This window comes from Carcharodon carcharias, chromosome 34 (assembly GCF_017639515.1).
Source record: "Carcharodon carcharias isolate sCarCar2 chromosome 34, sCarCar2.pri, whole genome shotgun sequence".
Taxonomy (NCBI): Eukaryota; Metazoa; Chordata; class Chondrichthyes; order Lamniformes; family Lamnidae; genus Carcharodon; species Carcharodon carcharias.
This window is the reverse complement of record NC_054500.1, coordinates 6019398-6035373: the sequence shown is the minus strand read 5'-3', so window position 1 is coordinate 6035373 and position 15976 is coordinate 6019398. Positions and strand designations below refer to the sequence as shown.

General features: G+C 43.1%; 1 protein-coding gene across 2 annotated transcripts in view; it reads left to right on the top strand.

The window, feature by feature from the left end:
- supt5h (SPT5 homolog, DSIF elongation factor subunit) overlaps window positions 1–15976 on the top strand; it is an 82902-nt gene that overhangs the window by 46857 nt on the left and 20069 nt on the right. For both annotated transcript variants that reach the window (XM_041179229.1, XM_041179228.1), the window contains exons 17-22: window positions 56–211; window positions 1459–1605; window positions 3874–4020; window positions 9965–10090; window positions 11671–11755; window positions 13683–13793. In XM_041179229.1, the coding sequence (XP_041035163.1) occupies window positions 56–211; window positions 1459–1605; window positions 3874–4020; window positions 9965–10090; window positions 11671–11755; window positions 13683–13793 (772 nt within the window). The remainder of the gene's footprint in view (window positions 1–55; window positions 212–1458; window positions 1606–3873; window positions 4021–9964; window positions 10091–11670; window positions 11756–13682; window positions 13794–15976) is intronic.

Below are 15976 nucleotides of genomic sequence, written 5' to 3'. Positions count from 1 at the left end.
TACATGTGGGACACTGTGATCAACGTTATCGAATTTAACATCTATTTATTTTCAGGATCCTTTAGAGTTTCCAGCCCATGAATTGCGCAAATACTTCAAAATGGGAGACCATGTGAAGGTGATAGCAGGACGTTATGAGGGAGATACAGGGCTGATTGTGCGAGTGGAAGAAAACTTTGTCATTCTTTTCTCGGACCTAACAATGCATGAGGTAATGCTTTAAAGGTTATATATTCTAAAATCAAATACTTTGAAGTAAAGATGGTGAGACAACTGTCCGATTATGAGCTTAGGGGAACAATAACTTGTATTTATATAGCGCCTTTATAATGTAGGAAGGCATCTCAAAGCACTTCCAAGTAATGTTATTAGACAAAAATTAACACTGAGCCAAATGAAAAGACATTAGGACGGTTGACTGAAAGTTTTGTCGAAGAGGTACAGAACTAAGTTTTAAAGCAAGATCTAAATTTAAAGAGAGGTAGAAGCCAGAAGGTGTTTATGGAAGAAATTCCAAGCTGACAGCCTAGATGGCAGAAGCCGAGGTGACCAGTGGTGGGGTGCAGTGAGTCGGGGAAGCACAGAGTTTTTGGGGGTTTTAAGGCTGGAGGAGATTACAATGATGGGGAGGGCAAGACCATGGGGGATGCGAACACAAGAATGAGAATTTAAAATGAAGAGTTGGTGGATCAGGAACCTGTGTGGGTTTGTGAACAGATCCACCTGAGACAGCCCGAGATGGTTACAGCTGGAAGGACTGAGGAACCATAAGAGGATAAAAATAGTGAAATATGGTGGTTAGAAAGGCTCATGTTTCAGATTTTTTGTTCATAATTTTTGAAAGAGCTGATACCAACAAGCATCTAGATTATAGGGTGAGATTATTGTAATTTTAAACCACTGTAAAGGCCAGAGAGCTGAAGGTTAAGGAGAAAACTCACTAGGCTATATCAAGATTAAATTGCATGCCTGAGTTGGAAATATATTGCTGTTCCTTCACTGTCGCTTGGTCAAAATCCTGGAACTCCCTCCCTGGCAGCACTGTGGGTGTACCTACACCACATGGGCTGCAGCAGAGCTACCTTCTCAAGGGCTTTAGGGATGGGTAATATAATGGCCTCACCAGCAATGCCCACGGCCCATGAAAGATTTAAAAAAAGAATATCTAAGGCTGGTCCTATGACTATCTTGCATTTTCCGACAGGTCATTAGATGATCATCAGGAGCAGGAATCTTGTTTGCTTTTTATTTTATTTCCCTCCTGAATCAGAGGCACTGGGGGCAATTGTAATGCTTCATCTGTTGACCCTGCCTCTGGCCAGCAATTTGTTCAATTTTATTTTATTGTATTGTGTGGTACGCAATTTATTTCAATTGACCAGCTTCATGGTGATGCAGTTGAGGGTGCTCGTTATTTTGAAGCTTATTTTTAAGAAATCTGTTCCTCCTGTATTTCAGCTGAAAGTGCTCCCAAGGGATTTGCAGTTGTGCTCGGAAACTGCATCTGGGGTTGATGCAGGGGGCCAGCATGAGTGGGGTGAACTGGTCCAACTTGATCCACAGACAATGGGAGTCATTGTCCGGCTGGAGAGAGAGACATTCCAGGTATGAAATTTGGTTCCTCTTGTGATGTGTTGGCTGAGACATTGTCAATTAATGGCAGTTGCTCCAACTTAAACATTGAATAAAGTGTCTGTTTATTTTAAAACTATAGTTTTATCCAGTTTAATACAGAGGTCTTTATTCAATATATTCATGATAGTTAAATTTCTCATGCAAACAAACATATGAATTAGGAGCAGGAGTAGCCTTGACCCCTTGAGCCTGCTCCACTATTCAATAAGATCATGGCTTATCTGATTGCAACCTCAACTCCACATTCCCACCACCCCCGATAACCCTTGCTCATCACGAATCTCTCTAGCTCTGCCTTAAAAGTATTGAAAGACTTTGCTTCCACTGTCTTTTGAGGAAGAGAGTTCCAAAGACTCGTGACCCTCAGAGAAAAAATTTCTCCTCACCTGTCTTAAATAAGCGACCCCTTACTTTTAAACAGTGACCCCCATTTCTAGATTCTCCCACAAGAGGAAACATCCACTCCACATCCACCCTGTCTAGACCCCTCAGGATCTTATATGTTTCAATCAAACCTCTAAATCTGGATACAAGCCTAGAATGTCCAACTTTTCCTCATAAGACAACCTGCCCATTACTGGTATTAGTCTAGTAAACCTTCTGAACTGGTTCCAATGTATTTACATCTTTCCTTAAATAAGGAGACCAATACTGTACACAGTACGGATGTGGTTTCATCAATGCCCTGCATAACTGAAGCATAACCTCCCTACTTTTGTATTCAATTCCCCTCACAATAAAATCCTGTCTTCTGAAATACTGACTTTAAAAAAAAATCCAGTGAAATTTACACAGGGAGCTGGAATACTTTTCATGCATTTTCGACCTGTCAGCTTTGCCAGTAGCAAACGTTCCTTGCTCAGTCCTGAGACATAAACCCTGAATGTGTACATTTTGTGCAAATAACAGTGTTGTGCCATAACTCTATAGGAGAAGAATACTCTTGCCATCCCCTGACATCTAGTTAGAATTTTTCCACTTTGCAGAAGAACCATCTCGATGGCATTTGTGAACAAGATTACAAATTGGGAGCAGTTGTTGTAGTAGATCCATGTCCACTGGGAGCTGGGCTGAGATGACACCGTCTTATTTCATGTAACTGCCAGCAGAAAAACAAGACTTTCATCTCAATCAGTTTGCATTGGATTCAAACCCACATTCCAGAGGCCAGCTATATATATAGTAAAATGTCCCAAGATACCGGACATGGGCCTTATCGGTCAAAATTTGACCCTGAGCCACATAGGGAGATATTAGGACAGGCGATAAAAATCTTGGTCGAAGAGGTAAGTTTTAAGGAGTGTCATAAAGGAGGAGAGCGAGGCAGAAAGGTCCAGGGAGGGATTTCCAGAGCATAGGGTTTTGGCAGATGAAGGTTTGGCTGCCAGTGTTGCAGGGATAACCTCCCTGAAGCTTTTTGTTCACCTAATGGCTGCTTTCACCCTCATTTCAATTTCGATCAACTACTCTTGCTTGCATGTTGCCTACACTGATACTTAGTTTTAATTGATGCTCATGGCTTTATAACTTAGAAACTCGAGTGAATGGAGCTGTGCTTTTTGTCAAGTCGCCAGCTCTACAAAGTAATTGATTGGGTACCTGTACGGATTTGGAAGTTGCACTCGCATGTCTCTTTCCTGTGTCAGATGTGATGGGAGGCTCCGGTTGAGAAACGGGAGCAACGAGCAGGAGCAAACTTGTTTGCTCGTCTTGGAGGTCCAGGTCGCTACTCCACTGCAAAATCACTCTGACCATCTGAATTGTCACTGTGATAGTCTGGATTACGTTGTTACATTTGGGAACTCTTTTATAATTGTAAATAAATGTGGGATTTAAGAATGAGTGTAATTTACATTCATTATTCATTGAGCATATTAGCAAAGCAACTGAAGAAATAAATACCTAATTTAATTCTTGTAATGTATGTTCTTTTAAGAAGTGATCAGCCAACATGTAGCTTGTGAGATTTTGGGTTTCCGCCTGTTTCTTGGCCCCGAGGCACGAAAAGAAAACAAAACAAATTGAGCACAATCCTGACCAAAACTTCCTCAGACTACAGACCTTTTGTGAACTTTCTGTACCTTGCATCTCTCTGACTGGCAGATTTTGCTTATTTTTTTATAAGGCGTTCGCAAAAGGCAAATTCTACCCTTTAACAATACAGGTAGAAAGCTGGTCCTCTTATACTTCGGCTGAGAAATGCAGACTCTTTGCTCATTTAATATTTGTTTTTTGTAGGTCCTTAATATGTACGGGAAGGTCATTACTGTACGGCATCAGGCAATAACCCGGAAGAAGGACAATCGCTTTGCTGTGGCCCTGGACTCTGAACAAAATAACATTCACGTGAAAGATATTGTCAAAGTCATTGATGGACCGCACTCGGTAAGGCTTCCTTGTTGGCTTTTTAATAAGATCATAAGTCTTGTGCTTTGAAGCAAAGTGTTAAGTCAGCGTTACCTCTAGTGACCCCATGGATTTGCTCTCGGTCCCCTCCTATTTCTCATCTACATGCTGCCCCTTGACCACATATCTGAAAACACAGTGTTAGCTTCCAAATATAAGCTGTTAACACCCAGCTCTACCTCGCCACCATCCTTACTGACTCTTCCACTGTCTCCAAATTATCAGAATGCTTGTTCGACATTTGGTACTGGATAAGTAGGAATTTCCTCCATTTAAGTGTTGGGAAGAGTGAAGCCATTATCTATGGTCCCTGTTACAAACTCTGTTCCCTAGCCATTGACTTCTTCTCTGTTCCTGGCAACTACCTGAGACTGAGTCAGAATGTTTGCAACCTTGTATTTGACCTTGAGATGGGCTTCCGACCACACGTCAACACCATCACTTCCTCTCTGTATCCACTCTATCAAAACTTTAACAAATTTCAAGACCTCTGTTATTTCTCTCCTTAGCTGCCTTTTTACAAGAGAGAAGGGACCCAGCTTGTCAATCCTTTCCAAATATGTATACTCTCACATCCTTGTAAGTGCCCACTGCACCCTCTCGTGTGTCTCTGTATCCTTTTATTATATGGCAGCCAGAACTGTCCTCTTAAGTGTGGTCTATCCAGACTCGACACAGGTTTAATATAACTTTAACTCTATCCCTCTAGAATTAAAGCCTAGTGCTTAGTTTGCTTCTTTTTATGGCCTTGCTAACTTCTGACAAAAATTATAGTGATTTAGCACTGCCAAATTTTAGTTTAATATGATTTAGTTTTGCTGAGGCAATAGAGAGAGTTGATGAGAGTAATGCAGGTGCACATGGAGTTCCAAATGGTATTTGATAAAGCTTCACAAAACAGTCTTGTTGACAAAGTTGAAACCCATGGAATAAAAGGGGCTGTGGCAGAATGGATAGGAAGTGACAGGCAACAGAGGGTAGTGGTGAACAATTGTTAGACTGTTGGAAGGTATCCCGTGGTGTTCCTCAGGGATCTGTATTAAGACCACCGTTTTTCTTGATCTACGTTAATGACCTGGAATTTAGGTATGCAGGGCACAATTTCCAAATTTGCAGATGACACAAAATTTTGAAATCTTGTGAACTGTGAGGACGGTAGTGATAGATTTCAAGAGGACATAGGCTAGTAGTATAGGTGGGCAAATGAAATTTGATATGGAGAAGTGATACATTTGGTAGGAAGAATGAGAAAAGGCAACATAAAATAAAAGGTGAAATTCTAAAGACGGTACAGGAGCAGAAGGGCCCAGCACGTACTTGTGCACACATTGTTGAAGGTGGCAGGGCAGGTTGGGAAAGTAGTTATTAAGGAATATGGGATCCTGGCATTTATAAATAGAGGCATATAATACAAAAGCAGGGAAGTTATGGTGATTCTTTACAAAACACTGGATCGGCCACAACTGGAGTATTGTGTCCAATTCCAGGTGCCACACCTCAGGAAGCATATGAAGGCATTAGAGAGGGTGCAGAAAAGGTTCATGAGAATAGTTCCGGGGATGAGCGACTCCAGTTAGGTGGATAGATTGGAGAAGCTGGGGTTGTTCTACTTGGTGAAGAGAAGGTTGAGAGGAGGTTTGATAGAGGTGTTCGAAATCATGAGGGGTCTGGACAGAGTAGATAGGGATGGAAAGGATTGAGAACCAGGAGGCACAGATTGAACTTGAATGGCAGAAGAACCAAGGGCGACATGAAAACTATTCTTGTGCACTGAGTGGTTAGGACCTGGAATGCACTGCCTGAGAATGTGTTGGAGGCCAGTTGAATCTTGGCTTTCAAAAGAAAATTAGATAATTATCTGAAGGAAAAAGTTTGAAGAGCTATGGGGATAAGGAGGTGGAGTGGGAGCTGCTGAGCTGATTCTCAATGAAATGCTGCCTTGATGTCAAGGGCAGTCACTCTCGCTTCACCTCATGAATTCAGCTCTTTTGTCCATATTTGGATCAAAGCTTTAATGAGGTCAGGAGCTGAGTGGCAGTGGCAGATCCCAAACTGAGCTGGTTATTGCTGGGTAAGTGCTGCTTGATAGCACTGTCAGCGACGCCTTCGATCACTTTGCTGATGATTGAGAGTAGATTGATGAGGTGGTAATTCGCTGGAATGGTTTTGTCCTGTTTTTTCTGGACAGGACATATTTGGGCAATTTTCCACATTGTCAGGTAGATGTTAGTGTTGTAGCTGTACTGGAACAGCTTGGCTAGGGACTCAGCTAGTTCTGGAGCACAAGTCTTCAGTACTACTGCTGGGATGTTGTCATGGCCCATAGCCTTTTCAGTATTCAGTGCATGCAGCTGTTTCTTGATATCACATGGAGTGAATCAAATTGACTGGAGGCTGGCACCTATGATGATGAGGATCTTAGGAGCATGACCACGAGCTTCCAGTTGCCTGTCATTTTAATTCTCCACATTGCTGCTATGCTGACTTTGTCGTTGTCCTGCTAGAGTGTTCCAGTAAAGCTCAATGCACGCTTGAAGAACAGCATCTTATCTTTTGACTCAATACTGTACAGCTTTCTGGATGCAACATCGAGTTCAACAACTTATGATCCTCCTTGTTTATGTGTGGTTTTTTTCTCTCTTTGTTTTATGTTTTGCTAGGTTGGAATTGTCTTGTTTCTTTATCCTTTCATGTTGCATTCAGATGGCTGCATGTAGCCATTCACACCGCACTTGGACACAACCTTGTTTTTTTATTATATCCATTACCACTCTCTTTGGATGTTGCATCATGAAATCTTTTGTGACTTAATCTCTCCTGCCCTCCACCCTATCACAGGGCTTCCCTTTAGTTCTTCCTATTGCCCTCCTTCCCACCGCGCCCCCCCCCACCCCACCCCCCACTAGCTTAAAAACTCGTACATTTCTATCTTTCTGATGACCTGAAACATAACTTTGTTTCTCCCCACAGATGCTGCCTGACCTGCTGAGTTTTCCCAGCACTTTTTGTTTTCCTCTGTTACTTGTTGAATTGTCCACCAATACACATGACTGGATGTGGCAGGCCTGAAGAGCTTTGACCTCAATGGCAATGAGATTTCTTAGCTCTATTGCATGCTGCTTCTGCTGTTTGGTATGCATGTAGCCCTGTGTTGTAGCTTCACTAGATATGCCTAGTGCTGTTCCTGGCATGTTCTCCTGCATTCTTCATTGAACCAGGGTTGATCTCCTGGCTTGATGGTAATGGTAGAGTGGGGGATATGCCAGGTCATGAGGTTAAAGATTGTGGTTGAATACAATTCTGCTCCTGCTGATGCCCCACAGTGTCTCATGGATGTCCAGTTTTGAGCTGCTAGATCTGTTCTGAATCTATCCCATTTAGCCTGGTGGTAGTGCCACAGAACATGGTATGCTCAGGGTGAAGATGGGACTTGTCTCTCTACAAGAACTGCGCAGTGGTCACTCGTACCAATACTGTCATGGACAGATGATTTGTGACCCCACCCAGAATATATTCTGTATCCTTGCTACGCTCAGCACTTCTTCCAAGTGGTGTTCAACATGGAGGAGTACTGACTCACCAGCTGAGTTGTGTCAGTACGTGGTAATCAGCAGGAGGTTTCCTTGCCCATGGTTGACTTGATGTCATGAAATTTCATGGGTTCTGGAGTCAGTGTTGAGGACTCCCAGAACCTTTCCATTTGGACTCTGGTGGATCTGTCCTGCCAGTGGGATAGGACAGAGTCATGGAGTCATTTACTGCATAGATGGAGGCCATTCAGACCATCGAGTCTATGCCAGTTCATTGCAGAAAATTCTAGTCAGCCCTGCACCCCTGCTCAATCCCCAAAGCTCTGCAAGTTTATTTCTTTCAAGTGTCCATTCGGTTTCCTCTTGGAATCATTGTTCGTTTCCACCTCCATCACTCTCATGGGCAGCGAGTTCCAGGTCATTACCACTCACTGCATAAAAAAGACCTTCCTCACATTTCCTGTCCACCTTATCTACTCCTGTTATAATCTTGTACATCTCCATCAAATCTTCCCTCAATCTTCTTTGCCCAAGGAGAAGAACTCCAGTCTTTGCAACCTAAACTTGTAAATAAAACACCTGATCCCCTGGAACCATTTTGGTAAATCTCTTCTGTGTCCTCAAGAGCCTTTGGATCTTTCATAAAGTGTTGTGACCAGAACTGGATGCAAAACTCTAGTTGGGACCTAATCAGAGCTTCGTCTAGGTTCACCATAACTTCCCTTTTTTGTGCTCAAGACCTCTATTTATGAAGCCCAAATGTCCTGCCACCTTCAAAGTTGCACATGCACCACTAGGTCCCTCTGTTCCTGCACACTCTTTTGAATTGTGCCATTAAGTCTACATAGCCTCTCCGCATCCCTTCTGTCAAAATGCACCACCTCGTACTTCTCTGATTTAGTTTCATTTGCCACTTGTATGCTCATTCTGCTAGCAAATCTATATTCTCCTGCAGGCAATTCATATCGCTCTCGCTGCTTGCCACTTTTCCAAGTTTGGTATCATCAGCAAATTTTGAAATTTTACTCTGTATTCCAAGATCCAAGTCATTTATATGTAGCAAAAAAAAGTAGCGGTCCTAGCACTGACCCTTGGGGAACATCACTGTCTACCGCCCTCCGGTCCAAAGAACAACCATCAACCATGACTTACTGCTTTTTGTCCTAATGCCAATTTTTTTTTATCCAATTGCACACTGTCCCTCATTCCATAAACCTCAATTTTGTTGACCAGCCTTTTATATGGTACCTTACCAAACACTTTCTTGAAATCCATACTGACAACAATGACCGCATTCCTTTTATCAAGCTTCTCTGTTCATCAAAAAAGAATCAATTAGACTAATCAAACGTGATCTGCCTTTTACAAATCTGTGCTGGCTCTCCTTAATTAACTCGAACCTCTTCAAGTACCTGTTGAGTTTTTTCCTATTATTTAAGATTCCAAAACCTTACCCCCATTGATGTTAAACTGACGAGCCTGTAGTTACTAGGATTCTCCTTACACCCTTCCTTGAATAAGGGTGTCACAGTTGCCACTCTCCAATCATCTGGTACCTCCCCTGTATCTAGAGAAGATTGAGGCAAGCCCTTCCACTATCTCTGCCCCCATTTCCTTCAGCAACCTGAGATGCAAACCATCTGGACCAGGTGACTTATCTACCCTAAGCAAAAGCACCACCTCTTCAATTTTCACACTATCCACTATCTCTGCTTCTACCAATGTTTTGTCAGATTCTTCTTCCTTACATAATGAAGGATATTGATGGAGGTGTCTTGAGACACTGGCTGTAAGTTATGATTTGGTGTGTATGATTGTCAGGTTGTTGCTTGACTAGTCTATGGGTCAACTCTCCCAATTTTGGCGCAAGCCCTTGGATAGTAAGAAGGACTTTGCAGGGCAGGGTGTGCTATTGTTGTCTCTGGTGCCTTTGACCTTTCCGGGTTGTTTGTCAGGGCTTATTCCCTATCAACTTTTCTGTAGTGGTTCAGTACAAATGAGTGGCTTGCTAAGGCTGTTTCAGTGGCCAATTAAGAATCAACCACATTGCTGCGAGTTTGGAGTCACATGTAGGTCAGACCAGGTAAGGATGGCAGATTTTCTTCCCTAAAGGGCCTTGGTGAACCAAATGGGTTCATTTTTATGGTCACTGAGTCTCTCTTTTAGTTCCAGGTTTATTAATTGAATTTAAATTCTACCAGCTGTAGTGGCTCCAGAGCACTAACCTGGACCTCTGGATTGCTAGTCCAGTAACGTTACCACTGCACTATCGTCCCCCCTGAAATTGCCCAGTTTCTGTACTTAATTGAAGTCTTGTGTATCTTTTGCTGAAACATGCAGACAAACAATACTTAACAAAATTTGTATAACCTTCAAAAAAATTTATTTCTCAGGGTCGTGAGGGTGAGATTAGACACTTGTATCGTGGCTTTGCATTTCTACACTGTAAGAAGTTGGTGGAAAATGGCGGTATGTTCGTTTGCAAAACTCGACACTTGGTACTTGCTGGTGGTGCAAAGGTAAGGAGAGTAGTATTATACAATCTTAATAAAATCCTGGCATTTCTGCTTTTTAAAAGAATGGCATTCTGTTTTTAAAGTAAAGCTAGGAAATTATCTGTGACATTGCTGATTGTAAGCTTATAGATCCAGAATGATGAGTCTCCCATACCAATGCCATCTAATGGGAAGAGCTTACTATTACATCATGACAGACAACTGTAAACTTCACATAGAAAACTTCTATTCCAATTATTTAAATAGGTGGTTTCAATGTCAAATGCTGACATAAACATTGTCAATATTTGCGCCATGTTTGACAAAAGGTGACAACAGGAAGTGACCCGAGTCTCTGGATTTAGTACCAGTTCTTCATTGTGGACTGTAATGTTGTAGAGAAGTCTAGCTTCATATTTATCCCCCGTCTCTGTCAGTGATTCTACGTGCTGCTGGTGTTCTTCTTTGCTGGCCAGCAGGACGAACGTGTGAGCAATTTAATGAGAACTTCATGTGCAACTTTTATTCAGCCCCCATGCGCAAAGAGCCTGAGACTGAGAGCTGAGGAAAGTGGGAGTGTTGGAATTGGAATCCCAGCTCTTGGTTACACTGGGCATATTGCCTCCTGTTTATTTTTAGTGAAAAGGTTATTCTGAATTTGAAGTGAATTTCCAGTGGTGTGTTGGTGCTCTTGTAGAGAAATCTTACTTGCAACTTCTTTCCAGCTTCTTATGATTCATTGAAAGTTAGAATTATGTCTGCTTCCTTGTTCTCTTTGATAATTCATGTGATTGCACCATGGGCGTCTCTTTTGCCCAAGTGTGTGGATAGAAAATATTTAACAGAATCCATGCTAAGGTTGGAAATGAAAATATGTTTATTGTCAGCTGTGAATCCATTTGCACCGCTGCCACATACGTGTTAATAAATGGCCTCGCTGTCTAGAACTTGGTGCAGGAAGGAAGCAGAAATGTAATTATTCACTGTTGTTCTTTCAATTTGTCAAATGACCCACTTGAAATATAAAAGCAGGAGATGCTGAAGGTGTGCAGAAGGTCACTCCGAATCTGACAGAGAGATTGGTTAATCTTTGGGCTGGGGTTCTTCATCAAGGCCCTGCTGTCCATTTTCAATAGAGAAGTGATTTTTTTTTTCCAGAGATTTTGGTGTTGAGATTGCTACTCTGTTTATGTAGGGAGCTGACCCCTCTGACCAGAATGACTCTTCAGTTTTCTGCTGGCCTGTGCTGAGTTAACTTCAGGCAGCGATGTGATTGGCATGTACAATTGGTATGGGAGATTGCAATCCCCGTGGAAAGAAAGTGGACATCAGGCGATTTCTGGGTTTGGGTTAGCTGTTTTCTAATGGCCTCGCTCTCTCAGCTCACTCAAAAACAATGGCTTTTTGTCCAAGTTATTGGAGTGCGCCAGATACTGTAAAACTGTACTGAACTTGTTGACCCAGTGTGGAGAGTAGGGATAAGAGTTGTTGAGAAAGCAAATGACCATTTTCTTTTTTTGAAGTGGGAGTTGCCTCTTGAACTTGCCTGACAATTAACACAAATTGTTCTTTTATCGGTTACTTTTTTTTAATGTTTATTGCAGCCAAGGGACGTTACAAATTTCACGGTGAGCGGTTTTGCCCCAATGAGCCCCCGCATCAGTAGTCCGATGCACCCCAGTGGTGGAGGTGAGTGAAGTCTCAAGTCTGAAACTTCTGCTTTGGTGGAACATGTGCTTTTGTCAATCAGGACTGAGCACAAATGGATTGACATAGTTATGTGATATTGCTATGATTGGATGATTTCTTGTCTAAGTTCTATATTCCATTAGTGTTATACTGTGCAGTTTTTGCCCTTTAGTCTGTTAAGTTTTTCTAGTTTTCTTAGTTTTGCATGAGTAGCCGCAATTTTTTAACGGCAGGCTCTGTTGATTGCTACACTCAGGAGACATTAGTGACCAAAGGCTAGATCCAATGAGGTAAGTTTTATTGAACCTTAAAAGGAGGTAGGGAGGCTGAAAGATTTAGGTTAGGTTATGGCTTAAACAGCCAAAGAGACAGTAACCAATGATGAGGTGAAGGAAATCAGGGATATACAAGAGGCAAGAATTGGAGGAATGCGGTATTGGAGAAAGTTACAGAGATAACAAGTGGCGAACCCATGGGGTGATTTGAACACCAAGATGATGATTTTAAAATTGAGGCGTCAGAAGCCAAGAACACAAGAAATAGGAGCAGGAATAGACCATATGACCCATCGAGCCTATTCCGCCATTCAATACAATCATGGCTGATCTTGGGCATCAACTCCAACTTCCTGCCTGCTCCCCATATCCCTTCATTCCCTGAGAGACCAGAAATCTGTCTATCCCAACCTTAAATGTACTCAATGATGGAGCACCCACAATCTTGAGGGGTAGAGAATTCCAAAGAACCGTTTGAGAGAAGAAATTTCTCCTCATTCCAGTCATAAATGATTGGTCCTTGCTCTGAGACTATGCCCTGGTGTTTTATACTGCCCGACCAGAGGAAACAGTGTTTCAACATCTACCCTATCAAATCCCTTTAGAATTTTGTAGGTGTCAGTGAGATCACCTCTCATTCTTCTAAACTCCAGAGAATATGGGCCCAATTTACTCAGCCTCTCATCCTAGGACAACCCCCTCATCTTAGGGACCAAATTAGTGAACTGTACCCTCTCCAAAGCAAGTATATCCTTTCTTAAATATGGAGACCGACACTGCATTCAGTACTCCAGGTATGGCCTCACCAAAACCCTGTATAATTGTAACAAGACAGAATAGTTAGTCTTCCAGAAGAGAATGGTGATGGGACAAGAAAAGAAACAAAAGATGTGCCTAGAGCATGTGTGCTGCTGTCTGAAAGAAAAAAATAAGAAAAACCAAAACATACAAAGAAAAGGAAACAAAATGGGCATCAAAATTATGGTCTGAAACTGTTGAACTCGGTGTTGAGTCCTGAAGGCTGTAAAGTGCCTCATCGAAAGATGAGATGTGTAATTCTGAACTGTTATCCACATATGTTTAAAACAAAAAGGCTGATGAATAAAGAATAATAATAATAATACACATTTTCCCTAACAATGAAATTCTTTTTCAAAGTGGTTTTCCCTTATTTATACTGTATTAAATTTCCAATATGTATTAACTGAACAATATGTGTAAGAACAGCGGAACTAGTTTCAAAAAAGACAGTTATTTTGGAGATTAAGCCTTGTTTTGTAACTACTAGCTCCTAAGTTCGAAGCCCAGACTGGGCTTTGCGATGATTCCTACTGTTCTCAATAAATAAGTGGTCTGAAATCCAACTTAATGCTGGATTTTTGGTGTGGCCAGTTCAATAAGTCTGACTGCGATGTTAAGTCAATATTTAGTATGTAATGTTTCAAATGTGTTACTGTCCACATGCTCATTTGTTAAAGTTTTATTCTAATTATTTCAAACCCTTTGACCCTTGGTAATGACATTTCTCCAATGTGTAGCATCATATGCTCAAAGCTGGGATGTGTCTATGCCCTTGTATGTGTGGTATTATTTATTATTCATTGACTTCTGCTTTTCCACGACTATGCAGAATAAATGATTTTATTTTACAGCCCCTCGGAGCGGTGGGTTTGGGGGACAGGGTGGGATGGGCCGTGGTCGAGGCCGCAGAGATAACGATCTGATTGGACAGACAGTTCGCATTTCACAAGGACCATATAAAGGTATGCTGTGAAACAGAGAGGCTTTCTTTTTAAAAATAGGACCAACCTGTGCTGTCTGTTCAAGACAATGTACACAACAAAACCTTAACAAGCCGCCTCGTCCGTAGTTGTTCCTGATGTACAATACTATGATTGCTGTCTCCTCAGTGCCAGCTAATGGCCAGGATCTTTAGGTCGGTGAGCAGGGGGGGGGCAGGATGACATTGGGCGGAACTCCCGACATCACCCCGCGTCATTTCAATTCTCAGGTCGGCGGGGGCGCAGCCGACTCAGCTGTGCGCCCGCCGACCTCTCAACGGCCAATTGAGGCCATTTAAAAAGTAATTGAGATAATTAACGGACCTGCCCGTCTAGCCTTAAGGTTGGCGGGCAGGCCGGGAGCCCTGGTGGGCTTCAGAGAAAGCATGATACCTCATCCACGGGCGGGATGAGGTTTCATGAGGGTTTTTAAAATTTTAGTAAATGTGAAGGACATGTCCTAACTCATGTGACAGTGTCACCTGAGGGGACCTGTCAGGGAAATTTTATTTTTGCCCCTTCACCATTTTTAAATTTGGTGCTGATCTCCCTGAGGCAGCATTTAGCCTCAGGGAGGTGAGTGCGCTCTTTCGTGCGCATGTGTGAAAAAGTGCACTCAGCTGAGGGAATTCCCCACCCGCGCAGGGAACAGATAGTGCTTCCTGGCGGATGTCACGCTGGGTAGGCCTTAATTGGCCCGCCCACGTAAAATGGCAGCCAGTCGGAGGCGTACCCGCTCCTGCACATCCCCCCACAACGGGGGGAAAATTCTTCCCTATGATTCTGTTCTTGCTTGTTTTTTTTAAAGCCTCAGAAATAAAATCCTGCAAACTTCAGAGGTTCTCCAAACAACCGATTAATTAGAGTGTAAAAACCCTGATAGTTTTAGGCAATGGTTTTATCGATGATGATATTCACTACTTTCATCCCTGGTTTACATTAGTAATTACCAGTAGCATCTTAACAATTGAAAGTCGAGGTTGTTCCCTTTAACTCTTGTTGCCAATTATCATTATCTGTGCGTCTTAGTACCAGACCAGGCGGTCATCAAGAGAGGGAGAAAATGGGACGGGGATGACCATTCAGCATTCAAGTGGATCATGATTGATCTTAACTCTGTCCACTTGCCCTGGTTTTATAACTCTTAAGTAGATTTTTGTTGGACAGGATATTATCTCAATTTTGAAATTTTCAATTGACACCACGCTCCCCCCTCCACCCGCCTCGGCAGCTTTTGGGAAAGAGGTTTCCACTGCCCTTTATGTGAAGGTGGGGGAATCTCCAGTTTAGGTTCAGAAGTGCATCTAAAATTCAAGCTCAATAGAATTATTCTGAATTGTACCTTTTTCAACTGCAAACCTCTTTTCTCGCTAGTATGCCTGGCTGAAGTGATATTGGCTGGGATTCTGTCCGAGCGACGGGTCTTGCCCGCTGGTTGGAGAACCGGCGGGGAACGCCCATCAGTTCTGTGGGGGAGGTTCAACGGAATTAAGCGCTCTCCAGGCACTCAGATGACCACCGTTGGGCCTTCCCCGGCGGATGAGGTCCCTAATGGGTGAAGTCCACCCACCAGGAGCTACCGACAATCAGAGGCAGACAGATCCTTGTGCAGTCAGCGGCAACGGGCAGCAGGTCTTGGATCCATGTGGGACCCCTGACCAAAGTTGAGTGATGGCAGGATGGGAATGATTGGAGGGTTGTAGTGGTGGTGAGGAATGGGTGGGTCAGAGGCAAGGGCTTTCAGCAGGCACCCCCTCTTCCCAACGCTGGGTGCCTTGATCAGGCACAGTGTGCCGAATGCGAGGGGCCTTGCCCACCTGGACACCTGCTGAGCAGTCTTCCGAGAAGTCAGGAAAGCCGTGCAGCTCAGATTTAATCCCTGAGCCACCACTAAATTGTGCTGAACTTGGGATAATGTGTGTCATTTGGCTCGCTTAGGAGCCTAATTGGCATCCCACTGCCGGCAGCCAGGAATCCTACGTCAGCCCCTTCTAGTCTCCTGATTAAGCCGGGAGAGGTTTTGCCGCCGCTGGGAGACTGGCGTGGGGCTGGCTGCTATGTTTCCCTCCTCAATCGGCTGCATTAAATCCAGCCCACTGAATGCCTCAGGGTTTGTAATTGGTAAAAGAGTTACCAATTAGTGAGCTGATTTGCCCAGAGAAGTG